The sequence below is a fragment of the Cricetulus griseus genome, chromosome 4, assembly GCF_003668045.3.
Source record: "Cricetulus griseus strain 17A/GY chromosome 4, alternate assembly CriGri-PICRH-1.0, whole genome shotgun sequence".
Classification (NCBI taxonomy): Eukaryota; Metazoa; Chordata; class Mammalia; order Rodentia; family Cricetidae; genus Cricetulus; species Cricetulus griseus.
Window position 1 is genome coordinate 42,116,209 of NC_048597.1, and position 26,672 is coordinate 42,142,880.

Consider the following 26,672-nt stretch of genomic DNA (forward strand, 5'->3'; position numbering starts at 1 on the left):
CCATTCAATAGGTAGGTTTTTGGTGGTACCCAAGATTCTGCATGTCTCATTAAGTCTCAGATAGGTGGTAATACTTCTGGTCTATGGACTTTACTTTGAGTAGCAATTCATTAGATAAGTATGTTGACTAGTATATATCTCAACAATCTAATATGGTAGACAATAGCCATACATAGTTAAATTTGCACTAACATCAAATAACCTGTAAGGCTCAGCTGTTGGTCACTCATACAACGGTACTCAGTGTGTGGCAGACCATGCATGTATCACTTCTGGCATGGGAAGTTCTACTGGATACTACTGACTTCATGTATAATCATAGATGGTTAAGTGAAAGCCTTCTGGGTTAGAGGAATCTTCAGTTTCTTCTGCTTAGAAGCATGCTCCTTTTGTCTAGAGATTTTGATAAAAATTCTTCTGTACTTCATTTCTTGAAATAGTTCCTGACCTACAAGAACTTAGGGTGCAATGTGAGAGACCACATAGAAAAAGAACATTAATGTGGATTGTTTTGACTTCTCCAAATTCATTTTCAGATGAAATGCCTATCTTCAAACTTGATTATAATTATTTCTATCATCTGCTTCATATAATTATTATTTCTGGTACTGACATTGTCCGACAAATATTTGATGAGGCTATGCCACCCACTCTTTTGAAAAAAGAACTGCTTATACACAAGAATGTGCTGGAACCCTACTACAATCATCTTTGGACCAATCACCCTTTGGGTGGATCATGGCATCTGCTTTATCCCCCAAACAAGGAACTACCACAGTCCAAACAGTTTGACTTATGCCTCCTATTAGCACTCATTAAACATCTGAATGTATTCCCTGCACCCAGAAAAGGCTGGGATATGGAACCACCGTCTTCTGATCTCTCTAAATCTGCAGACATTCTGAGGCTCTGCAAGTACAGAGATATCCTCCTCAGTGAGATTCTGATGAATGGTCTCACTGAGTTACAGTTCAATTCAATTTGGAAAAAAGTTTCTGATATTCTTCTGCGCCTTGGAATGAAACAAGAGGATATTGACAAAGTCAAGGAGAATCCCATTGAGAATATCTCCCTTGATTATCATCAGCTGTCCATTTATCTAGGCATACCAGTACCAGAAATCATCCAGAGGATGTTGTCCTGCTATCAACAAGGTACTAAATAATTACTTCATTAGCCAGCAAACCATTTTTGAGTGTCTGTTCTGTGTTGAGGGATACTTTGTTTTCCTATTTAGTGTTTTAGAGCCTTTTATTCAGTATGAGAAGCCAACTAGACAAGAACTCTTGATTGTAAAATTAAGAGGCCTTAAAGTTACATCTACCCAAATTGTGTATGTATGTGTATCTATGTATACACACACACACACACACACACTCTCTCTCTCTCTCTCTCTCTCTCTCTCTCTCTGTCTCTCCTCTCTCTCTCTCTCTCTCTCTCTCTCTCTCTCTCTCTCTCTCTCTCTCTCTTTCCAGGAACAGGCTCTGAACACTAAGTCCAGAGCATTTGCAACAATTTTCACTTAAAGAGCTTATGGTCAAATACCTTTAATAGAGGCTTTCATACCACCTTTTTTGTCTTTTCTTATTTATTAAAGTATCAAGTTTTCATTTACAGGTCCAACCATATCTACTATCCCCACTATGTCTGCATGAGGATTTTTTTTCTTTTTAACCTTTACTATTTAATCTCTAGGGTCTAATACAGCCTGTTATATATCCTAGATGCTCAGTAGACTAGTAGAAAAGGACAGGGAATGGAGTCATGTTTAGGGTAAATTGTATGGCTTGAAAGACTCAAACCTTAAGTAGAAACATGCTGTGCATTTCATGAATATTCCTTCATAGTCTTAGATTAATAATAAATAAGAATTGCTGCTCAGTTTAAAATGCTTGTTTAAGTGATCATGGGTGTGCACCTGCAACTGATAAATCACAACACAGCTCCTGCACCTAGGTGTCAGGGAACATTCCAGATGAGGGTGTGGAAAGATTGTAAGAGCCAGAGGACCAGGAACACTGCTGTGATATTGTGCTTCCTAGAAATGAAAGGGGAATGTCATCTGTGACACCTTAGCAGTATAACTGCTTAATCAAGAAGTGAGAAACCAATTCCAGTAGATATGCTAATATGGACAAAGAACTATGTGCAACTAAAGGACTGCTGACAGTAGGAGAAAGAAAGAGTTCCCCAGTTGGTTATCCAGTACCGAGTGGCCAGCTCTGAAATAATACACCAGTAACAACGAAATGGATCGAAGAGGTTGTATTTGTATGCATGCATAAGTAACAATAACAACTAAAGAAAACGAGCCCACGGTTTCAAAAGGGAGGAAGTGGGGGAACTTGTGGTAGGAGAGGGGACATGAAAGGAGAAAACAATGTAATTGTATTTCAATAAAAAAAATAGTTTGTTGATGCTCTAGGTCTTACCTATTATGAACTGTCATTTTTGTTGTTTTACTTTTGTTTCTTAAACCATGGATTTATAACTATTATATGATAGTCAGATCATACCTATCTAAACTACATTAGTGAGCAGTGATGCTTCTTTTCCAGATAGTTATGGGATAGATGAATGCTCTATAAAGCATTTCTGCCCTTTCTTCATCCTGGACAGATACTGGTTAGTTGTGCTTGTAATTGCACTCCTAATTATTATTTTCTCTGTTTGCCATAGGAATTGCTCTGCAGTCAATTACAGGCAGTCAGCGTAAGTATATTTAAACCCAAATTGCATGTGACCTTTTAACTCAGAATCCCTAAGGCATATATGTATGTTGTTGACATGCGTTTAGATAAACTATATACTGAAGTGTACATTACCCAAAAGCTTAGAAAATTATATGATCAAGGTATTTTTGGTCAGCTGATCCTAGTCTTTGCATTGCTCAAACTTCACTTTTGTGCTTGCCACAGAACTTACCCAAGGATGAGGCTCCAGATGTTTATTATACTGAGGACTTAAGCGGGCAGAAATACCTGTCTGCTTGTTCTACTTGCTTAATTGTGCTGCCTTATGTAGCCGTATTGTCTTAATTATTATTAGTTATTCTTTAGAAAACGATACCATATGTTAGCCTGAGCTTACGTTGGGCCATCTCTGAGAAAGTTTTAAGGCTGAATCTTTGTGACAATGAGAAAGAAGAAGGATTCAAAAAAGTAGTCATATAATATCATGCAGTTACATTTTATGAAAAAGGAAAGGGAAAATGATCTAGTTTTTTACATTCTATAAAATAATATTAATTGCATTTTAATAAGGTCAGTGCCAGAATTTAATACTTTGGTATTTACATTGTATTTATGTTTTAAAGTATCTAAACTTTGGAGTTCATTTAAATATCATATTGTTTTGGTTTATACCGATTGGTTCCAGGTTTATATTCATACCTGTGATTTATGGGTAACTAGGCACTGCGGTTTTCATATAGTAATTAAGTATGTATATGCTTGCCATGGTACAAATGTTGAAGTGAGAGGACAACTTGCTGGATTGGTTCTCTCCCTCTACCATGGAGGTTCTGGGAATCGGGCTCAGGTCATCAGGCATGATGGCAAGAGCTTTACCCACTGCACTATCTTGCTGGCCTAGCAAATACTTTTATAATTATGACAAAAGGCTAAAGTTTTCAAAACTTTGCCACTAGATTTTATATCTTTCTCTTTATTATTTAGGTATTGATATAGAAGAATTACAGAACGATGAAGAAGAATTGAGTCCACCTCTGATGGAATACAGTATAGATGTGAAGTCAAACACTGAAATGCAGTTAGCAGAAATAAATAAAGATGTAGCCTCAATACCTAGTGAATCTTCAACAGAATCTGTTAAAGATCTTCAAGAGGTATAATGTTTCATATTTGAATTTAAAGAACTTATTCTGCACCTTCAGGTGTTGCATGTACTACATTCAGAGCATTGGGGGCAATAGTGTTCACACAAAGTCTGAGTTGGAATGACTCTTCCCATTACTTACTACCATAGCTTCTCCTTCAGTAATTATTTTACCAAAAGTCAAGCACTGTGTTAGCTATGGAGTACTTTTCTTTTGTTTTGTATTTTTAATTCCTGACTATTAGAAGTACATTTGGGAGAGAAAAGGCGAAGATGTAATAGGAGTAGAAGAGATAGAAAAAAAAAATAAAAAAATTGAGATATTTGAGTATCTCTAACACAGAAGTAGAGATTAAATCATCTAAATGAAATCTGAGTGGCTTAGCAGATAGATACTATACATATATTAATTTACTCTTTGGCTAAAACTTTTATGGGAATGAATATAATGTTTAAAAAGTTCCTTTCTCATTTGTTTTTTTTGTTGTTTTGTTGTTTTGTTTGGTATGTGTTCTTTTCTATGTTCCTTTTCAAGGGTAGAAGATTGAGACTAAATTAAATATAATACTGTTTCCATAAAAACATAGAAAAATATGATCTATAAAAATCCATAAAAATCTAGAAAAATAAGTATTAGAAGACAAAGACTTCAGTAGTTTGAAGAAACATAATATCCATTGTATAGCTTGAATAACATTAAATAAATGGTTTATTTCTTATCTATTAGGTTAAAAGTAAAACAAAGAAAAAGAAAAAAACTAAGAATAAAAAGGTAAGACTCTGCATTGGCATTGTAACAGAGGGATGTCTGGTCGTGAATACCTGAAGCTTAATACATGAATTCACAGTTAGACAAATTCGTCAGGATGGACATACAGTGCAAGTTATTCAAAACCTTGTTGAACATACATTTATATACATCTGTATTTATATAGTAAACTGTCAAATTATTCACTTGATAATTTTATTAATTTCTGCATTATACTATTTAAAAAATGGGCTGTAGTTGCGTTTTTCTTTGAGCCACCAGCTCACAAATAACAACATGGAGACTTTTTATTTAATTGTAAAAACTTGGCCTAACTTAGGCTTGTCCCACTAGCACTTATAACTTAAATTAACCCATGTTTTTATTAACCTACATTCTGCCATGTGGCCTTTACCTCTTTTCCATTCTGTGTGTCTGACTCGTTCCATGTCTCCATGACGTCTGTCACGTGCCTAGATTCATCCTCCTCTTCCTTTCTCTACCTGGAAATCCCACCTATACCTCCTGCTGACATATTGGTCATTCAGCTTTTTATTATACCTATCACAGGAATACATTTTCACATAGTGTACAAATATCCCACAACAAATACTTTCTTATTTTAGTAGCAGTTTCTTTTTTGTTACATCCCTCTTGTATTCCAAAGTGTTTTCTCAAAATGTAAAGAAATCTTAAAATACCCATTCCTCAGACTTTTGTCAGCTGCCATAAAGAAAAGTCACTGTATGGGTCATAGATGTCATTAAAACATCTCTGATTTGCTTGGAGAAGTATAAGGAAAAATGGGAATTTTTTTAGTGGGGCATTTGGCTAATATTTATGCCATGTAAACTTCGTGGTTAAAAGATAAATCCTAGTTTTTCCAATCTGGAACATACTCAAAATCTTGATATTTCTGTGTATCATAAACTGACTATAACTACAACCTACTTATATGTTATTAGTCACTGAGATGTATATAGACATTTTAATGACTAATGAAACTTAATGAAGCTTAATTTGTAAAATATTAAAATATTAATTTAAAAATAAAATAACATTTTAATCTGCTGAGTAAAATATCAGTGGCACTATCATATTATTATAACCATCATAACATTTACTCAATAGCTATTATAAAAATTAAATATGAGTAATTTTAATAAGGTACATCAGCATTCATTGGCGATAGGAAAATTTTTCAAGACCCTACTGAGTCTCAAGGTCATAGCCCATAAGCTAGCATGTATCTAATGACTGCTTCTTTAATGTTCTGGGTTTTTGCAATTCAGTTTTATTAAAGAAATTGAGATACTTTTGAAAATGGTAGTTTCATTAAGATAAAACTTTGGCATTACAAGACAAATTTATACTATATTTTTATCTTTGTATTAAGTAATTTACAAATGCTAAAAATGAAAAATTAGGCTTGTAGTTATTTTATATTTGTGTTGCACTACTATCACTGTTGCTATACATGCAAAAGTTGTACTTTTGTAGTATATACAAGAGGCCCTGAGTAGCTGTCAGCCTCATTATCTAATAAAGAATTCCGATGAAAATGGTTAGCATATAGATTTTGCTTCTTATACAAAGTAATGACAAGGTCTCTGAGAAATTGTAACCTCCTTTCTTTGTTGTTTTGTTTTATAATATATGGACCTAACAGTGTAACAGTAGACTTAAAAATGCATATCAAGAGTTATCTGAAAGGAAAGCAGTCAGATTTTGCATATCTCCCACCAGAGTTAGAGTAAGCAAAAGACTAGAAGGGTTTTTTTGTTTTTCTTGGTTTATTTTTTCTTAGGATAAAAATCAGAAGAAGAAAGAAGATTGACAGGCAGTGAATCCAGCCCTTTAAATTGGGTGGTCGCTATACAGGAGAGAATTGTAGAGATTCATACTCTGGGGCTAAAATGGATTGACATGAAGTTTGCATGGGACGAGCTGAAGTGAAATTTGGGAAATAATCAACTGTATTAGATGTATTCAGTATGAACAACTTAAGGTCTTTTTATATCAGGTATTCAATTCAAGTATTCAGGTACACTAGAACCAAGGTAGAAGTAATATTTCTAAATTGTAAAAAGAAATTGTTATGAAAGAAGTGAGAAAACAGCCTTGTACCTGTAGAGGAAACTCAGAATCATAGATAGTAAAAGTCAATACTCCTCTGATTAATCTTCCTAAATTAAGTTGTGTTAATGTATATTAATTGTGATTTGTATATAATATTTTTCAAATGTCAGTCTGACTTTTTTTTTCATGTAGTTTTTCAGAAATCCTTTTATTTAGTTCTATAGAAATAATGGATATTACAGACATCTATCCCAAGGCTTCCTAATAGATACCAACTCATGTCCAGTAATCACTTCTATTATCTCAATTAGTGATTTTCAAGATTATAAAATAAATTTAATGAGTCACAAACACTATTTTAAAAGGGAAATAAGCTAAGTAGGAATTTTATAAAACCACATTGCATCACATACAACATTGTTATGTATTTCATAGAATTCATGTTTCTATTTTATAATTGACTGATGACACATAAGTATGTACAGCAACATTATACAAAATGTAATTTTTTAGTTTTGAGAAGTTTGAGAGAAATACATCTAAATGCAATCTTATCACTGTGCTGAGCTAAAGTAATTGATACAGATTACTAATTCTTGTGATGCTGTCTTTTCAGGATAAGGACTCAGAAGAAGAACAAGGGTAAGTATTTACATTTTAATTATTAATATTTTTAAGTCATGCTTTGTCAATAATACACAGATATCCTTTTGGAAATGTCTAAGGAAAATAGTTTTTTGTCTTAATAAATTGCTATGATACTGCAGGTTAAATTATTATTAAGTTTGGAAAAAATAAAATCTCCATTTTTTTTTCTGTAAGGCTACTCAGAAGTCATCTAACATAATAACTCCTTTATTCAAACACTGACTTGAATGCTTACTAAATAGTTTAAAATATACATAGACTAAAACTTAAAATTAATGGATAGATCATATGTCCCCAGTGGACATGTACATACTTTCTTTGGTTTGAGTAAATGTATGAATTGTGATGATAATATAATATTGAAGATGTGGAAATGTTTGTGAACCTGTCTCAAAATCCTGTTTCTAAAGTAACTAATGGTAATAGCTGTGATCTGAAAAATAAATCCTGTAGTCTCATAATTCTTGAAAACATTGCTATGAACAATTAAATGAGTACTTTGAGCAAGTACTGCCTCATATGTGTTAGTGTCCATTGTTAGTGTTCAAGAGGTAAGAACTTTGTGAGCACTATCCAGACTTTGACCATGAACCCTTGTAATGCAGTGTGTCTCATGAGGCAGTATAATACTAGTTTGAGAGGCAATAGCCTATAAGGAATGCACCATACCATTGTGAATCATTGAATTGACTATGTCCCCACTATAGCTCATATATGGTAGAAAAGGATGACCAGTTGGAAACAGAACAATTAGATGGACACACTCTCAGCACGTATGTAAAAACTGATGCAAGTGATGCACAAGAAGATTCTGCCCCTGAGGACAAGTTCTGTAGCTTGGACGAACTCCATATTCTGGACATGATAGAGCAGGTGAGCAGTGGAGAGGGCTCAGCCCTGCTTTCCTCCTTATAAAAGGAATTTTTAATTTTGTTTTCTCTAGACTCTTTAAGCAATATGTCTTTTTGAAAAGCTCAGCAGAAAAACAACAAAAACAGGAAAAGGGGGTATTGCAAGACAAAGGGGATTACAAAAAAAAAAAAAAACATTGGCACTACAAACTTCATATGTGCCTTCAAATCATTTCTTGACTACTGAGCAATGTTGATAAATGCATTTCTTGTAAAAAATGGTTTCTGAAGAGTGTGAAGGAACAGAGAGAAGAGACAACAACACACTAAAAACTAGCATAAATCCCACTAAATTAACTGTCATCAAAATGGATTTTAATAAATCAAATCTACTTTGATTTCTTTTTAAATTAAATTTGGTTACAACCATGAAATATCTACTAAAAAGCACTAGTTATAGAATGTTTTTCTAGCTCCTTGTCTGGTACTAGCAACTGCTTGAAATGATATGCCTATAAGTAAGAGAATATTAGTGCTCAAAGAGCAGTTAGTTATACAAAGTAGTTGAAGGATTGACCCACACTCACATGCACATGCTCACACCATGTTTGAAGTTAGTGGTGAGCTCCTCTATGGTTTCAGATGTGAATGCCTCACAATCAGTTACCCACTGCCTAAGAGTCAAGTTGATCTGAATAAATCCCTGGCTACAGTATTAGTAGAATGTATGTATGTATGTATGTATATGTATATGTATACACACATAATTTTAGTTATTACAGTGGGATTTAAGTATGGGGCCATTAATGTTAGTCCAGTAACCCAGAAGAACTCAAAATATCACATAATACAGAAAATATTCACTTATTTATAAACCATTGAGCTACCTACATGGTGTTATAAGTGTGCTATATAGTGAGGTCCCTGTTAGTGTACTGTTTATAATATAGGAGAGAAGTTGAACATTAAAATTACTTGGTGCACTACTGTAATTAACAATGGCCAGTTGAGTTAGAATTCAGGCTTTTCATTTACTATTTGCAAATGTAGGCAAGTTACTTATTCCTTTCGTATTTTTAAATGAGAAGTACCTCATTATATGATTGCTATAAAAATAAGAGTATTACAAAAACTACAAGTAGCAAGCATGAGTGTCACCCACCAGTAGCCACAACTTACAGCTGTTGAATTATTTAAGTAAAGCATGAATGGGAATTGTTATAGATGGCAACTTTATATACAGGAGAAATACTATAAATAGAAAATACTAGCATGTTTTTTAATAGGAAAATGAATATTCTTGTTGCATTTGCTTAAGGGCTCGTCTGGAAAGGAAAGTATAGACTGCAAAGAAACTGAAAAGGAAAGACTTGCTCATCAACACCAGCTTTATAAATTGCAGTATGAGTGTGAAGTGAGTACTTTTGCTTTTAAAACTAATGGAAGTAAAAAGTATTTCAAATGCTTAAACTCAGTGACATTGTTTTAAAGAACACAATGAAATGAACCTTTATTCATTATTGGTAGGGGTGCAAACTAATACAACCTTTGTGGAAATCAGTGTGTGGATTCCTCGAACTAAAAATGGAACCACACAGTATGACCCATTCTTCTCACTCTTTGGGATATACCCAGAGAACTCCATACCTTACCAAAGAGATATTTGTATCCCGTGTTTTCCGCAGCCAAGTCTGAAGTCAACCTTCTCTATCAGTAGATGAATGAATGAATGGATAATGGAAATTTGTGTGATGATAGCTTCGGTAGCATACATACTAAAATTGTAATGAAACAGAGAAGATTAGCATAGACCTTGTGCAAGGAAGACACAAATTCATGAAGCATTCCATATTTTGTCCAACTCTGATGTGTTAGTTTTTGTTTTCTTATTATATCTTAGGAACCTGTTTCCTAATAAAAGAAAGGTAGTGGATCCAGATGGGAGGGTATGTGGGGAAAAACTGGGAGGAGTAGAGGGAGGGGAAGCCATAATCAGGATATATTATATGAGAATATATTTATTTTCAATAAAATGGAAAAGGGAAATTTTGGTGTGTTTATGTATATGGGGGTGTGTATACATATATATGAATACTATTAACCTCTAAAGAAAAATGAAGTCTAAAAAGTCTGCAGGAAAATGGATGGGCTTCAAGGTATAATATTAATTGAGATCACACAATCTGAAAATACTGTATATTGTGAAGAGAACCAAGAAAGACTGAATAAGGGGATGAGGAAGAACTAAATACGCATAATGGCTATGAGTTATTAAAAAGAATGTAAAGTTACTCTTTTGCCATAGATTTTTTTTATGGTGGATAAATGCATACAATATTTGATACTGAAAATGAAATATTTAATATGAAACCTCAAAGTTCCTATTATAATGACAATGCTAATCATATATAATAAGTTCATTAAGTTGTATACATTTAGGTTCTGGTTAATTTTGGTATGTAATGTTTTTATTTATTTGCACGTATTTTTATAATAAAGTTCATGTTAAAAGACTCAATGTGGATTTTTTTTCAATTTTTTGGTGAGTTGAATGCTATGAAACATTATTTTTCTTTGAGCAGGATTACAAAAGACAACTGAAAACAGTGACATTTCGGTGGCAGGAAAATCAAATGCAGATTAAAAAGAAAGAAAAAATTATTGTATCTCTTAACCAGCAAGTGGCTATTGGAATCAATAAAGTGTCCAAGTAAGTACAAATTTTGATAAAAGTGAAAATTCTGAATTTGCCTCTCCTTTTTAGTCTTAATCTTCCTGCAGCCACTAGGTGGCAATGTGACTGTACAGTAGGAATTACAGAGGCTGTGTGTGCTTTTTTGTTTCTGAGAAGTCAGAAAAAGAAGCTAGAGAGATAAATTTCAAATGGATGAGGTATAGGAGTTCATTTGCTGTTTTCAAGGCCAAGATTTGTGATTCCTGTAAGACATACTCATTCCTTTTCTCAGCTACGGTAGAAGGGCTTTTTCTGCATTAATGCAAAATAATTTCTAACATTTTATGATTTCCTCATTATTTGCTTAGATTACAGCGCCAGATCCATGCTAAAGATGATGAAATCAAGAACCTTAAAGATCAACTTTCCATGAAAAGGTACAGCATTTCCTTTTGTTGGCATTCCCTCTCTGAAACTCATTTTACTCAACATTTTTTGTGGTGATAACCAATAATTTAACATCCAAACATCCTTTCTCACATAAGATTGAGCAATAGCAACAACTACATTGGGTTAATAGGTATAAACAGGAAGAGGTGTAGGCAGATTGGAAGGTAGTTCATTGTAATTCTGACTGAAGAAAACTGAGAGCAGTTCCGTCAGCAGCGTTGCAGTATCTTAACTATCACTACTGTGTTTTGTTTTGTTTTGTTTTGTTTTTTGGTTTTTTGAGACAGGGTTTTTCTGTGGCTTTGGAGGCTGTCCTGGAACTAGCTCTTGTAGACCAGGCTGGTCTCGAACTCACAGAGATCCACCTACCTCTGCCTCCCGAGTGCTGGGATTAAAAAAGGCGTGAGCCACCAACACCCGGCCTTAGAACACTTTTTGTGTCCTCTAAATTGAACTATGTACATTTTTAATGTTACCCCCTCTTTACTCCTTTAGCTTTTGTTAAATACTAATTTGCTTTGTCTTTTGTATTTATATGTTCTAAGCATCTCATATAAATGCAGTTATATATATGGTTTCTTATAGCTAGCTCCTTTCATTTAATGTCCTGGCTTGAAATCCCTCCATGTTATAGCATGTCTGAGTATTTGTTCGTTTTAAAAATATGTATTGTTTAGATGTAGCACATTTTGTCTCATCTGTTTGGTGTTCAGTTGGCTTGATGTCCTCTCTGCCCTACATCCACACCTCTACACTGCTTATTAAGAAGCATTTACATATAGATGTTTTTGTGAATGTTTTTCTTTTTGAGTTTATCCCAAGAGTAAATTTTAGGATTATCAATAAACTTTACACTTAACTTTTTAAAGAATTATTAAGCTGTTTTACAAGTAGCTACACCTTTTTATAGTGTAGGCCAGTTCTCATTTCTCTTCTTTCTCACTAAAACTTCTTAGATTATCTGTAATTATTTCTTAGATTATTTGTAATTGTAAATATAGAGCAGAATGTCATTTTCGTTTAGATTTGTATTTTTCCATGGTCTTAAGTACATTCAATGATATGTGCTTATTAATAATTAGTGTATCTTCTTAAGTAAATTTTTATTCAAACTCTTGGCCTATTTTAAAATTTGGAAATCTTTTTTCCTTATGAACACTATGAGTTCTTTGTTTTAGTACAGGTATGATTTTTTTATTGGGCCTCATGAATGTTAGGGAAATGCTCTAGCAATAAGCTCTCACCAGCCATGCATACAATTTTTATCTACAGATATTTTTGCTCATTCTATAAGTTGTTTTTCCTTTTGTCTTTAAAGTGTAACTTTTTAATTTTGATGGAATATAATTTTATTTTAGGCAAATTTTATACAATATTTAGTGGTATAATAGTTAATACTCATATTGAGGTAATACCTCTGTTTAAATATATTTTTTCTCCCTACTAATCACTAACTTAATGGAGTATATTTGTCACATTCCCCATCAACAGTTTTTTAAGTTTTTAAGCATCTGAGTATATGTCTCTTAACAAAACACTGAAAATGGTTTCTGTGATGTTCCTTATTATAAAGTTATGCTTTCAGTTGTTCTTGTTAAAGGCAGAATTTAGTTTGCAGGCTATGTAATTCTGAGATTTCAGTGTAGAAAGCTAAGAAGGGATGGGGGATGAAAAGAGAAAGAACCCTCAGAGGTTTTAGAGTCTATAATAACCTAGATAGTCTGGTTCTCTTCTTATGATTCAAGCTATGGAATTCAGTTCCGTTTTAAGATATGAAATCCAAATACTGAAATAACTAGAAAGCTGTTTGATTGCAGTGACTTCCTTATTACAAGGATAAGAATTTACATGACTGCTCTAGTTGGTGCAAGAGCAGGAACTGTTAAATAAAATTTATTAGCAATAACATTTAATATGTAATATCAAACATGGAATGTTTTATGTATATTTTCTGCATTATTTTTATAGCAATTGTTTAGTTAAGGTGATAAAACTTCATTTTCACAAGTGCAAAAGCTAAATATAGAGAACTAAACACCTCTCTCACACTATTGCCTGGGTAGTTACTAACATCAGATACTGATTTCTCCAACATCAGGGTGACACCCAATTTAATATCTATTAAGGGCTTACTGCCTTCCTGCAGGTCTTCCTCATCTTCTCATTCTAACTTACATAGAAGGCTATAGACCTGTCTAAAAGCGTCATTTAAAATAAAGTATTATTTACTTCCCAAAGTTCTATTTCCAAATCATTAGGCAAAAACAGTTGCCTCCTCCAAGATCCTTACTTTGGGGTTTGTTGTGTGAAAAACTTTTCCTAGGAAGACGTGACACCCATATCTACTCATCCCAGATAGGGAATGCATGATAGACAAAGTACAGATGCCACCAAAGTCCAGCTTGGTGAGCTAGTTGAGTTTTATTGGGGTTACTTATAGGAATGTGAGTGAGGAGTTACTTAGAGGCTCAGAAATGTCTCAAAAATATCTGCATCACAAAGGCCCACCTCATAAATCTGGGAACCTGGATCACACTTCATAGCCTGAGGCAACTCATCAGGTTGGATTATGTCCTTTCCAGGTATCTAAACCTCTTCCAGTTGGTCTAAACCTCTTCCAGGTAGCTGATCTGGTCTCAGTCTTTTTGTAGCTTGGCTATGCTCTTCTGAGAGGACTCTTAGCTATTATTGCTTACTCTGGTAGTGAGGGGCCTAGTGAATCTAGCCAGTTTCAGGGACTTCCTAAAGCTGTTTTGAGTTGTTTATACCTTACTATTTAAGTGGTTTTCTGCCATGTTTAAGTCTTGGAGGAAACTTACACATCAATAAAGTGTGGGTCATGGAGAACTCAAACATTCAATGAATTTATTGTTCTTTTCTAAGGTTTTTTACATTTAGAAGGTATGGAGGTAAGATTCATTTTAAGATTATGGATTCAGAATTTAGGTCATAGCTTCTGTACTAAGGATCTTAAAATTTCTGTACTTTTGGTAGTAAAGAGTAACTATAAGTTTTAAACAGTGGCTTCTCTTGTTTTATATGCTATGTATACTTTGCCAAGAAAACATTTCCTCCTTGTAATAATGTGGAAAGGGCTATCATTGTAATGTTGCTAATTTTTAATGATCATTCATTTCAGATCTCAGTGGGAAATGGAGAAGCATAATCTTGAAAGCACAGTTAAAGCGTATTTAAACAAACTGAATGCAGAAACCAATAGAGCCTTAACAGCTGAGGTAAAAGGAAAATGGGAACAGAGGCGGGAGGGTAGTTTTACTTTAGTATAGTTAAAGAATTGAAAGGATTGTCAGTTAATAAACAGAAATAAGACATCTTGGTGTCATTTAGAAAAGTACAGCTTAAATTCATACCCTTTTGTTTCACTGGCACATCATTTGGGAGTACTTGAGTATTTCTGATCTTATGTTACTTTCGTTCATTGACTCCAAGAAGTCACAGTGTTTATGGAGACTAATTCTCATAAAGCTAGGTCACTAAGCCATACTTAACAAGAAAAACATTTCGCAAGAAAAGCATTTCACCACTACTGTAATACCACTTTCTCTTCTGTGTTCCATGCAAATAATCCAAAAATATATACATATCATAAGCCCCAACATCAAAAGCCATCTTTCCATAATCCTAGAAAATCAGTTTACAACACCATAGCTGTGGTCTCTCAGAAGACATAAGATTGTGTGAGGCCGGTTGGTGGTGGCACACACCTTTAATCCCAGCACCTGGGAGGCAGAGGCAGACAGAACTTTTCAAGCTTGATGCCAACCTGGTCTACAGAGTGAATGTCCAGACACGTTCCAAAGCTACACAGAGAAATCTTGACTCAAAAAACAAAAACAAAAAATTGCATGTATGGATGTAATTTCTATTTATAGCTGATGAAACTTGCTATATAGTAAGATTCATATTGTTTGAAGAACTTGCTGACTTCAAAAAGCATTACAAACCTTGCCACTTGTCATTGGTAAGCTCTGTTCCCTAGTAGAGTTCTTGGGTGATAATCCACACATACCGTGGAACAGTCCTTCAGCCTTACTCCCACAAAGGAAAAGCTGGCCTTACCTTAGGCTTATTTGTATTCTTTGTTCTTCATAGCTTTTAGTTAAAGGTTCCTGTCTGCTTCTATTACTAATTTTAGTAAACACATACAAACACCTATTGATATCTAAGAGTATTCATTTAGTAATTATTGAATTATTAACAACTAAAACTTTAGACTAATTGATTGTACTCAGTAATGGTGTGGAAAGTCTTCCTGTTGTGGGACAAATATTGGACCAAAAGGTTCATAAGGACCATTTGCCCTGTGCCTTTTCTATAGTCTGACAGGACACATAAACAGCAGGATTTCTTTTGAGTATTGTCAAACTTTTTCTGCATATTAGAATTAACTTAGTAAAAACTTAAATATCCTAATTTTCTGGCTATCCCTGTTATCTATTAAGTTAGTATCTCTGGAACCAAAGCACCACTTTTTTAAGTTTCCAAGACTAGTCCAATATGTGGGGGAAAATTGAAAAGTAATGTTCTTTGATCTTTACTAATCCAGTAATTGTTAAATAAAATAACTAAAATTGACGAATAGTTTTGATGAGAAAGCATTTATGATGCTTGTTGTCAGGACACTGCAGGGAGAATGTTCTGGAAGAGAAAGAAAAATCACTTTGAGTTTTCTTGAGACGACTATGAGGAGCATGCTCACTTCGCATTCCTTTAATTCCTTTCTGTTTCAAAAATTTGTAGGTGTACTTCTTACAGTGTCGTAGAGATTTTGGTTTACTGCACCTGGAGCAGACAGAAAAGGAGTGCCTCAATCAGCTTGCCAGGGTAACTCACATGGCGGCAAGGTAACTTTCTCTTCTTTCTTAATTCACTATGACCTCAGAGAGGGACAGAGTTGAACTTAATGTTTGATGTATTTTACATATGTGCATCAGAATCATTGGAGTAACTCCAGCCTCTCATGTTTGTTTATTTCTTTGTTCTTGATACATTGTGTTGCATTTCCTGAATTATTGAGACACACTGAATACAGTGGCAGCTTCCTCCCCGGTGAGAGGTGTGCATGCAGGCCAGACGTGTACAAGACAGATTCTAACTGGAAAACTGTTTTCTAATTATGCTTGATTTTAAGTACTTTGGTAATGCATTTAGGAAAAAAATCGGAATAATACCTACTGTTACATGTTAAATGGCAGTTACTGCTATGCTGTGTTAATTTTCAGATACTGAAATGAGCTTCATGAACTTTTCCTTAAATTTATAATTTAACAGGGTATACCTTAAAATTTTAATGAGTTATCTCTGAGATCAAAGCATTATTATTTTATAATAATCATTTTTAAAAATCATCATTCTTTAATACTGATGTATAGTAAAGCTGAGAAGGTACTATTGTGAGTGACCAGCCCATCTTTGCTTGTCAGGAGAGAGAGCAGTGTATAAATTAGGATATTATAAAGCTCCTTTCTGTCTGATCTTATTGATGACATGTTTTGCATTTGTAAATTGCTGGGCTCATGATGCAGATGTGATAATGCTGCTATAGATAGTCCTTTTGGAAATTTCTTCTAGAGACAGTATGCACTAAAACTTTGTGAGACTTTCCTGCCTTGACTGGTGCATTTTGTACACTTTATCAGAGCAGTGATAGCTTTCTTCCTCACAGGAAAATGATGATTGGTTTTATTAGAATTTTTTGGGGTGTTTGTTTTTATAATTTGTCATCTCATAAGCAATTTCATTTTCTAATTAACATTAGAGCTAGATAGATCAATTCTGGTTCTGATATCAGAGTTAGCATGAAGAAGATCCAAAATCTGCCTCTAAGATGGGACAAAATTCTTGCCTTATATACTAAGGAAGCTGCCCTGTTTGAATTTCTCTGGTTTCCTACTGCATTGGAGATATATGGATCCAAAACAATTTTATAGTATCATTAAGCTAGGAAAGAAAAATGGTATTCTGGAGATAGGAAGAAATTGTTTCTGAAAGCATGTGTTAGTATCTTCCCTTAGAAAGTGTATATATATTGCCGGTTTCTATGTTTATTAGTAACAAGCCTTTCCACGTATCTTTAACCTTTGAGATAATTACTAGTATTGGGGATAATTTTATTTTGGTTTATGTGATTGACGTAAGTACTAGAAAATACTTTTGAAATTTTTGGAAACCTAAATGTTATCTATAAAGAAAGCTTCCTCTGTGTCTCCTTTTCTACATCAGCAACCTAGAATCACTTCAATTAAAGGCTGCCGTGGATAGCTGGAATGCCATTGTGGCGGATGTTAGAAACAAGATTGCATACCTCAGGGTAAGTGCTGTGGTATACTTAAATCAAATTGGCAGACTTATGTGAGAGTACATACAGGAAGAGCATCCAAACTTAAGAACATTTTTTACCAAGATTTATGCTCTCCAGTTTGTAATTATTTTCATTTAGTTAGTGTTAGATATAATTTATAGGCTCATATGTGTTATTTTTTAGATCCTTATCCTAGGAAAAGGTAAACTCAAAAGTTGTTCCTTACCTAGCTTTCCCAGAATTTCAAAGCCAAACAAAAATTAAACATTAAATTCTTCCCAAAGAAAATGTCCTAACCAGCCTAGAATTAAGTGGAATGTCAAAAAGAGCTGTATTTATTTCTAATTTTAACATTTTATGTAATTGTTCCATAATGCAGTCTTAATTACTGATTTAATTGAATTAAGATTGTGAGAAAGCCCAACTAGTGACTATTTATAGACATGGTCCCAAATCTTTATATGTAATGTTGATTGATTTTTACATCTATGCCACATCTATAAATGAAGCAATGGTACTCAGTTACAGAGAGCTGCCTCAAAAACTATGGACTTGTCCACTTTTCAAATGATGGTTTTATCTGTTTCTCCCTGGGATCCTGTTCCTCTGTCCTAGTGATACTTAGAATCGTTTTTAGGAGTATTCAAAGTATTAGTCTCAAAAGCACTTTTCCTTATTTCCTGTTCTTGTTTTCTTCCAAGCATGGAAAATCACTAAATGCTTTTTTTTATATAAGGTTTTGTTTTCCAATTCTTATGGTTCTTTACTAAAATGAGTCAAGAAAACTAGGGACAATATCAAAAAAAGTATTGAAAATTGAAAGTTTCTCAAGTTAGACTCCCTCCTCTCCTCTGCTCTCTTCCCCTTCCTTCTTCTTTCTCTTCTCCCCTGCTTCTCTCATTTCTTCTCCCCTCCCTGTCTCTCCTTTCTGTTCTCCCCTTTTTTCTCTCCCAAACTCCAAGAGAACAAAACATTTATAGAACTGGAGCAAGCAAGAATTGTAGGTTTTTTTTTTTCTTTTTAGATAAATAAGATTATTGATATCTTATTAACACTTTCTAAAATTTTTCTTTCATTTTTTAAAAATGAACATTGACAGTAAATGCAGTCTTTTATTAAAATATATCATTTTCCTTAGCCATGTGTTTGTTATAGGTATTAGACTGTTATAGATTCTATACTCACTTTATATCAGTGGTTCCTATTTGGGAACTGGAAATACTGGAAACATTGACAAGTTACCATAAGCAAATGAATTATGTCACTCTATTTTATCAATAAATCTTTTTTTTTTTTTTTTTTTTTTTTTGAGACAGGGTTTCCCTGTGGCTTTGGAGGCTGTCCTGGAACTAGCTCTTGTAGACCAGGCTGGTCTCGAACTCACAGAGATCCACCTGCCTCTGCCTCCCAAGTGCTGGGATTAAAGGCGTGCGCCACCACCACCCAGCTATCAATAAATCTTTATGACAGCCTCAAAAATTATTTTTATGTCAGAAATTATGTGGTCAGAAATTGTTATATTTCTTCTGTCCGTGGTTTGAGAACTACTATTTATGTCGAATTATTTAAATGAAACACTGCTATATATTGTTTCTTTAGAGTCAGTGGTGATCTAAAATATTTTTCTTCTGTCAGACACAGTACAATGAACAAATCAATAAGGTGAAGCAAGGATTTGCCTTGAGTACCTTGCCTCCAGTCCAGCTTCCCCCACCACCACCAAGTCCTGAGATACTGGTAAGATTCCTGGCATTTTGGAAAGTTGCTATAAATGTTAGATGTAAAATATAGAATATATAGTTTGTTTGGTGTGCTCAAAAGAAAGTAAGTGCATGTTTTTCATACCAATTGGCATTGATGGCCAATCCATGCTGGTACAGTTCGACTTAGGCCAGTTCAGATTGGCCTTTAGTCAAGCATTTGAAATCTCAAAGTACTGTTTTCATCCTCTAGAATCTACTTACATATGAGAGATAACGTATGAATGCTGAGAATTCTCACTGCTCTTATGTTAGTGCCATAAAAATAAAGCATTCCTGCATAATCCCTAGAAAGCTTACTAGAGAGGCTGTCCCCTCTACTTCTACTTTATACTTTCTTTTAACTTTTCTGATCTAATGTGCTTTGACAGCAAGGGCAGTTTCCACTTTCACCCTTCTCCACTTATTAAGAACCAGTAGGTTTAACCATATGTACTTTAGAGACTAGAGTGTGTAAATCTGAAATACAAGTGTCCATGAACTTGTAGGTTATTATTTGGTGAAACTTTTTTATTTCTAATGTAAGTCTGGGTATAAGAAGTAAAGAAAGGTAAAATACTTAGGGGCAGGTGGCTTTTGGTATTAGCATTTCTGCTAACTCTGTCAACTTTATTTCTGCTCACTTTTGAGTATAACAAGGACCACTTATTTGCTAGAACATAACACAAGTGGTCTCTTGTCTAATTCTCAATAGAGTCCTGTTTCCATCTAAAACTTCTTGATTGCATTCCATTACTGTACACATTACTATAAGCATTCTGGTCTTCTGAACTCTCACTGAAATACCCATTAAACTCTTGTCAAATATTTCCAAATTCTTTCCACAACCAATTCCAAAGATCTAAAAACCATATGGTCAGATTTAGTCATCATCAGTGAGACCCGGCTACTGAATTCTAGTGTTCTGTATTTGTTTTATGGTCACTATGGTGCAGTGTCTAACAAAGCAACTTAAGGGAGGAAGAATATCTTTTGGTCCAATTTCAGAGGGGTCCATCTGTTATGACAGGAAGCTTGTGGCATAGCAGAGCAGTTAACTTCATGATGTGCTAGGAAGCAGACAAGGGGAAAGCCTTATTAGTAATACGGCACTAATGATTCTCAAAAGGACCTCAGTGCAGTCTCATTATTTTAAAATTTAATGAAAACTTGGAAGTTAGATATGATTTTATGTATAGTTTATGTATGTATATTATATTTATATATTATTTGATTTTACATAGTAAATATATGTAAAAAAAAAATCAGGAAAGTTGAAATCCAGCTTCAACATTATCAGCAGTTAACAGTATTGTTTTATATCAATCTCCTCCTTCTCCCTGGAATATTATAAAGAAAGCCCTGGGCTTTATATAATTTCATCCATTTATACTTCAATATATATCCTAAAAGATAAGGATCTCTTACTGGATATAATCATAACATCATTATCTTAACTAAGAAATATTTAATATATATGCATAACATTAATACTTAACATCTAGTTAGAATTTTTATTTTTTTAATTGTCTCAAAATACCTTTTCTTACCAAGAAGGCATGTGGTGTCTGTTCCCTAGTAATTAAGAATCAAATGTCAACCAGTCTGTCCATTATAAAGTTCACCATTAATTTTTCACTTTGTTTAAAACCATTACTTAGAGCTATGTTAATGTTCTTTTTTCACTCCAACAAATTATTATTGTGTTTCTGCTTTATGATCATGTTAGACCTAGCACACTGTAGAAGTTCCCTAAGCCTATCCCTGTCTATACTCAAATAAATACACCAAAGTCTCTCACCAACTAACAATTGCCAAGACCCCTTTGGAAATACAAGCACACTCAAAAGGAACTCTGTGATGGATTATTCTTTGTTATGTGCCCTACTTCATTCTTTTATTGTTTTTAAGGATAAAGTCCTGATTCCATCAAATGGCACCATTTTTACAAATATATTTTCTGTGGATAACTTTAAGGATTTTTAAATGACATTGCTAATTATGGTCCCTCAACATGTACAGTATTCACTGAGACCTTTGAGATTTATACATATTATGCCTTTGAGAGTTCTTTATTATCATACCTTTGAAGGTCTTATTAGATCTGAGGGTGATACTTAAAGATCACTTCACCTGACTCTCTTGTTTTGTAGTTTAAGAATTTGGCATCCAAAGTTATCCAACCAGATTCAGAGAGGGTTGTGGTATAAACTCTTAATTCTCTTTCCATTTTATTATTATTCTTTCTATTGTATCTTACTTTCCCTTTGCTTTTTCAAATTTTCATATATTTAAATAATATTTTGACACACACATTACTTCTAATATACTTTGTATCTGAATTTCAAGTCAGTGTTTTACCCCCAACATTGTTCTGACTTTAAAACAATGTCTGTAAAAAAAACAAAAACAAAAACAAACAAACAAAAACAAACAAACAAAACAAAACTCTATGTGTGTGCAGGGTTTTATTTTATGTAATTTTTGTCTTTTTAACGTTAGATACAGCAGTTCTTAGGAAGACCCCTTGTGAAGGAATCTTTCTTTAGACCCATACTTACTGTTCCTCAAATGCCTGCAGTTTGTCCTGGAGTTATCTCTGCAGCTGTACAGCCTAGACCACCCCTGGTAAGAACCTCTCCTAGTAAAATAGTATTAACTCGTTGTTTGTACTATAATGGGATTCCTGAATAGGCGTTTTATCTTCATTCAATTGGTAGGATAATGTTGGTAGTGCCAGTGATGATGATAATTAAATGACTTAGTGAATACCTGTTTTACCTAATATTAGCTTAGTTTGAAATACAAAAATTTCTATTTTTATACTACTTAGTCCTTGCAATTGCAGTTTTACTTCTATAGCTATAACAAATAAAACTTTAAGGTAGATTGGCATTTTTATTTTTGACATAGCTAGTGTGTAGAAAAACAAAGAGGATAAGTCACAAGTCACAGTGAACTATGAAGCTACTAAGCTTATGTACACACCCAGAGTGTTTCCACTGTGTCTACAACCAATAATATCAGTAGCATCAACTTGAAACAAAACCCCTAAAGTTTTCAATCATCCTAATTGTATATTGTCAGATAAGTTTTATTTAAACCTGAAGAAAGAATAATGATATTTAAAATAGGGAGAATTAATTTTTTTATCTAGATTAAACTTAAAGGAGAAAAAACAGAATGAAAATTTTCCAAAAGAACAAAGATGTCATTAGTGAAAAATTTTTTCCAATCTTGACTTTCTTTTTTAAATTTTTTTACTTTTTCCATATTTTTATTATTTTTAATTACTCATATTTACATATCCACTCCCCCATTCCCTTGCCCTCATCTTTTCCGTGTTCCCCACCTAACCCACCCCCCCAACTCCTCTCCAGGGATAGTGAAGCCCTCTACCAAGGACCTGCAAAGTCTGTCATATTGTTTGGGTGAGGGTCTAGACCCTCCTTGTTGTATCTGAGCTGCAATAGTATCCCTCCATAGGGAATAGGCTCCCAAAATCCATTTGTGCTCTAGAGATAAAGACTGGCTCCACTGTTAGAGGACCCATAGACTGTCCTGGCCTCCTAGCTGGGATCCACAGTCAGAGGGCTTGGTATGGTCCAATGCTGTTTCCCCAGTTTTATGATTAGGGTCTCCATTCTATCAGTAGGCAGGTCCACTGTTTCTGCAGGTCTCTTCATCCCTGTCTTGGCTCCTTTGCTCAATCCTCCTCCATCTCCACAATGAATTCCAGTAGTATGGTTCAGTGCTTAGCAGTGGGTGTCTGTTTCTGCTTTGAACAGCAACTGGATGAAGTCTCTCCTTCTTCTCCCTGTCCCCAGGCTCCAATTTGGTCAGGGATTCTTGTCCCCATTCCCTTCTTTGGGGACTATGCCATCTTCTCTTGGGGTCCCCCTTGTTTCCTAGCTCTTTTGGCAGTGTGGAATGTAGGCTAGTGATCCTTTGCTCTATGTCTAAAAATCAGAAATGAGTGAGTACATACCATGTTTATCTTTTTGTGATTGAGTTACCTCACTCTGGATGGTTTCTTCTAGTTCCATCCATTTGCCTGCAAATTTCAAGATTTCATTGTTGTTTTCCACTGAGTAGTACTCCATTGTGTAAATGTACCACATTTTCTCTATCCATTCTTCAGTTGAGGGGCATCTAGGTTGTTTCCATGTTCTGGCTATTACAAATAATGCTGCTATGAACATAGTTGAACAGATGTCCTTATTGTATGAGTGTGCATTCTTTGGGTATATGTCCAAGAGAGGGATTGCTGGGTCTTGAGGTAGACTGATTCCCATTTTCCTGAGAAACTGCCATCATGATTTCCAAAGTGATTGTACAAGTTTGCACTTCCACCAGCAATGGAGGAGAGTTCCTCTTTCTCCACATCCTCTGCAGCATAGATTGTCATTGGTGTTAATGATTTTAGCAATTCTGACAGGAATAAGATGGTATCTCAGAGTGGTTTTGAGTTGCATTTTCCTGATGGCTAAGGATATTGAGCACTTTCTCAAGTGTCTTTCAGCCATTTTGAATTCCTCTGTTGAGAATTCTCTTATTTAGTTCTGCACTCCATCTTTTAATTGCATTGCTTGGTGTTTTGGTGGCTAGCTTCATGAGTTCATTGTATATTTTAGTGATCAGCCCTCTGGCAGATGTGGGCTGGCAATTTTGTCTTGCTGACTGTGTCCTTTGCCTTACAGAAGCTTCTCAGTTTCAGGAGGTCCCATTTATTAAGTGTTGATCTCAGTGTCTGTGCTACTGGTGTTATGTTCAGGAAGCAGTCTCCTTTACCAATTAATTCAAGGTTATTTCCCACTTTGTCTTCTAATAGGTTCAGTGTGGCTGGGTTTATGTTGAGCTCTTTGATCCATTTTGACTTAAGTTTTGTGCAGGATGAAAGGCTTGGGTCTATCTGTAGTCTTCTACATGTTTGCATCCAGTTATGCCAGCACCATTTGTTGAAGATGTTCTCTTTGTTCCAGTGTATATATTTGGACTGTTTGTCAAAAATCAGGTGTTCGTAGGTGTGTGGGTTAATATCAGGGTTTTCAGCTCTATTCCATTGATCTACCTGTCTGTTTTTGTGCTAATACCAAGCTGTTTTCAGGACTATAGCTCTGTAATAGAGCTTAAAGTTAGGGATGGTGATGCCTCCAGAAGTTCCTCTATTGTACAGGGTTGTTTTGGCTATCCTGGGTCTTTTGTTTCTCCATATAAAGTTGAGAATTGTTTTTTCAAGGTCAGTGAAGAATTGTGTTGGGATTTTGATGGGGATTGCATTGAATCTGTAGATTACTTTTGGTAAGATTGCCATTTTTACTATGTTGATCCTGCCTATCCACAAGCATGGGAGCTCTTTCCATTTTTTGGTATCTTCTTTAATTTCTTTCTTTAGAGACTCAAAATTCTTATAGTACAGGTCTTTCACTTTTTTGCTTAGTGTTACTCTAAGGTATTTTATGTTGTTTATGGCAATTGTAAAGGGTGATGCTTCTCTGATTTCTTTCTCAGCACATTTATCTTCTGTATGTTGTAGGGCTACTAATTTTTTGAGTTAATCTTGTATCCTGCCACATTGCTGAAGCTCTTTATCAGCTGTAGTAGTTCCCTGGTAGAGTTTTTAGGGTCACTCATGTAAACTATCATATCATCTGCAAATAGTGTAAGTTTGACTTCTTGCTTTCTAATTTGTATCCACTTGATCTCCTTTTGTTGTCTTATTCCTCTAGCTAGCACTTCAAGTACAATATTGAAGAGATATGGAGAGAGTAGACAGCCTTGTCTTGTTCCAGATTTTAGAGGAATAGCCTTGAGTTTCTCTCCATTTAGTTTGATGTTGGCTGTTGGTTTGCTGTATGTTGCATTTTTCATGTTTACATATGTTCCTGTTATTCCTGATCTCTCCAAGACCTTTATCATGAAGGGATGTTGGGTTTTGTCAAAGGCTTTTTTTAGCATCTAGTGAGATAATCATGTGGTTTTTCTTCATCAGTTGATTTATATGGTGGATTACGTTGATGGATTATCGAATGTTGAACCATCCCTGGATTCCTGGGATAAAGCTAACTTGATCATGGTGGATGATTTCTCTGATGTGTTTTTTAATTCAATTAGCCAGTATTTTGTTGAATATCTTTGCGTTGATGTTCATGAGGGATATTGGTCTGTAATTCTCTTTTTTCATTTTGTCTTTGTGTGGCTTGGGTACCAAGGTAATTGTAGCCTCATAGAAAGAGCTTGGCAACATTGCTTCTGCTTCTGTTGTGTGGAACAATTTGAGGAGTACTGGTATAAGCTCTCCTTTGAATTTCTGGTAGAATTCTGCAGTGAATCCATCTGGGCCTGGGCTTTCTTTGATTGGTAGAATTTTGATGACTGCTTCTATTTCATTAGGGGTTATAGGTCTGTTTAAATTGCTTATCTGTTCTTGATTTAATTTTGGTAAGTGATATCTATCCAGAAAACTGTCCATTTCCTTTAGATATTTGAATTTTGTGGAGTACAGGTTTTCGAAGTATGACCTGATGATTCTCTGGATTTCCTCAGTGTTCATTGTTATTTCTTCCTTTTCATTTCTGATTTTGTTAATTAGCATGCTCTCTCTGCCTTTTGGTTAGCTTGGATAAAAGTTTGTCTTTATAAAGGAAAGTCTTGTTGACTTTCTCAAAGAACCAACTCTTTGTTTCATTGAGTCTTTGTAGTGTTTTCCTAGTTTCTATTTTATTGATTTCAGCCCTCACCTTGATTATTTCCTGGGATCTACTCTTCCGGGGAGTGTTTGCTTCCTTTTGTTCTAGAGCTTTCATTTGTGCTGTTAATTCTCTAGTGTGACTTTTCTCCAGTTTCTTCATATGAGCACTTAGTGCTATGAACTTTCCTCTTAGCATTGATTTCACAGTGTCCCATAAGTTTGGGTATGTTATGTGTTCATTCTCATTGAATTCTAGGAAGTCTTTAATTTCTTTTTTTATTACTTCCTTGACCCAGGAATGTTTCAATTGCTCATTACTTAATTTCCATGGGTTTATAGGGTTTCTGCAATTTGGGTTGTTTTTGAACAACATGGTTGTCTGATAAGATACAGGGGTGGGGGGGGTTATTCCAATTTTTTTTGTATCTGTGTAAGTTTACTACCTTGCCGAGTATGTGGTCAATTTTAGAGAAGGTTCCATGTGGCGCTATTCTTTTGTGTTCGGATGGAATGTTCTATAGATATCTGTTAAACCCAATTGGGTCATAACATCTGTTAGTTCTTTTGTTTCTTTGTTAAGTTTCTATCTGGTGGTCCTATCTAGTGGTAAGAGCAGGGTGTTGAAGTCTCCTA

The 26,672-nt window shown here is 34.6% G+C and overlaps 1 protein-coding gene and 1 non-coding gene across 5 annotated transcripts in view; both read left to right on the forward strand.

The window, feature by feature from the left end:
* The window catches only part of Dzip3 (DAZ interacting zinc finger protein 3), a 75,877-nt gene that overhangs the window by 38,075 nt on the left and 11,130 nt on the right, over window positions 1–26,672 (forward strand). For 2 of the 4 annotated variants that reach the window (XM_027412550.2, XM_027412549.2), the window contains exons 14-27: window positions 537–1,154; window positions 2,680–2,712; window positions 3,678–3,847; window positions 4,565–4,609; window positions 7,281–7,306; window positions 8,020–8,185; window positions 9,482–9,577; window positions 10,746–10,873; window positions 11,206–11,274; window positions 14,427–14,523; window positions 16,049–16,152; window positions 17,531–17,618; window positions 19,245–19,346; window positions 21,851–21,976. In XM_027412550.2, coding sequence (XP_027268351.1) covers window positions 537–1,154; window positions 2,680–2,712; window positions 3,678–3,847; window positions 4,565–4,609; window positions 7,281–7,306; window positions 8,020–8,185; window positions 9,482–9,577; window positions 10,746–10,873; window positions 11,206–11,274; window positions 14,427–14,523; window positions 16,049–16,152; window positions 17,531–17,618; window positions 19,245–19,346; window positions 21,851–21,976 — 1,868 coding nt within the window. The remainder of the gene's footprint in view (window positions 1–536; window positions 1,155–2,679; window positions 2,713–3,677; window positions 3,848–4,564; window positions 4,610–7,280; window positions 7,307–8,019; window positions 8,186–9,481; window positions 9,578–10,745; window positions 10,874–11,205; window positions 11,275–14,426; window positions 14,524–16,048; window positions 16,153–17,530; window positions 17,619–19,244; window positions 19,347–21,850; window positions 21,977–26,672) is intronic. The other 2 variants (XM_027412551.2, XM_027412552.2) reach the window with 2 other exon arrangements.
* On the forward strand, window positions 9,915–10,019 carry LOC113835433. The gene has a single exon (XR_003484978.1). It is a non-coding gene; the product is annotated as a U6 spliceosomal RNA (small nuclear RNA).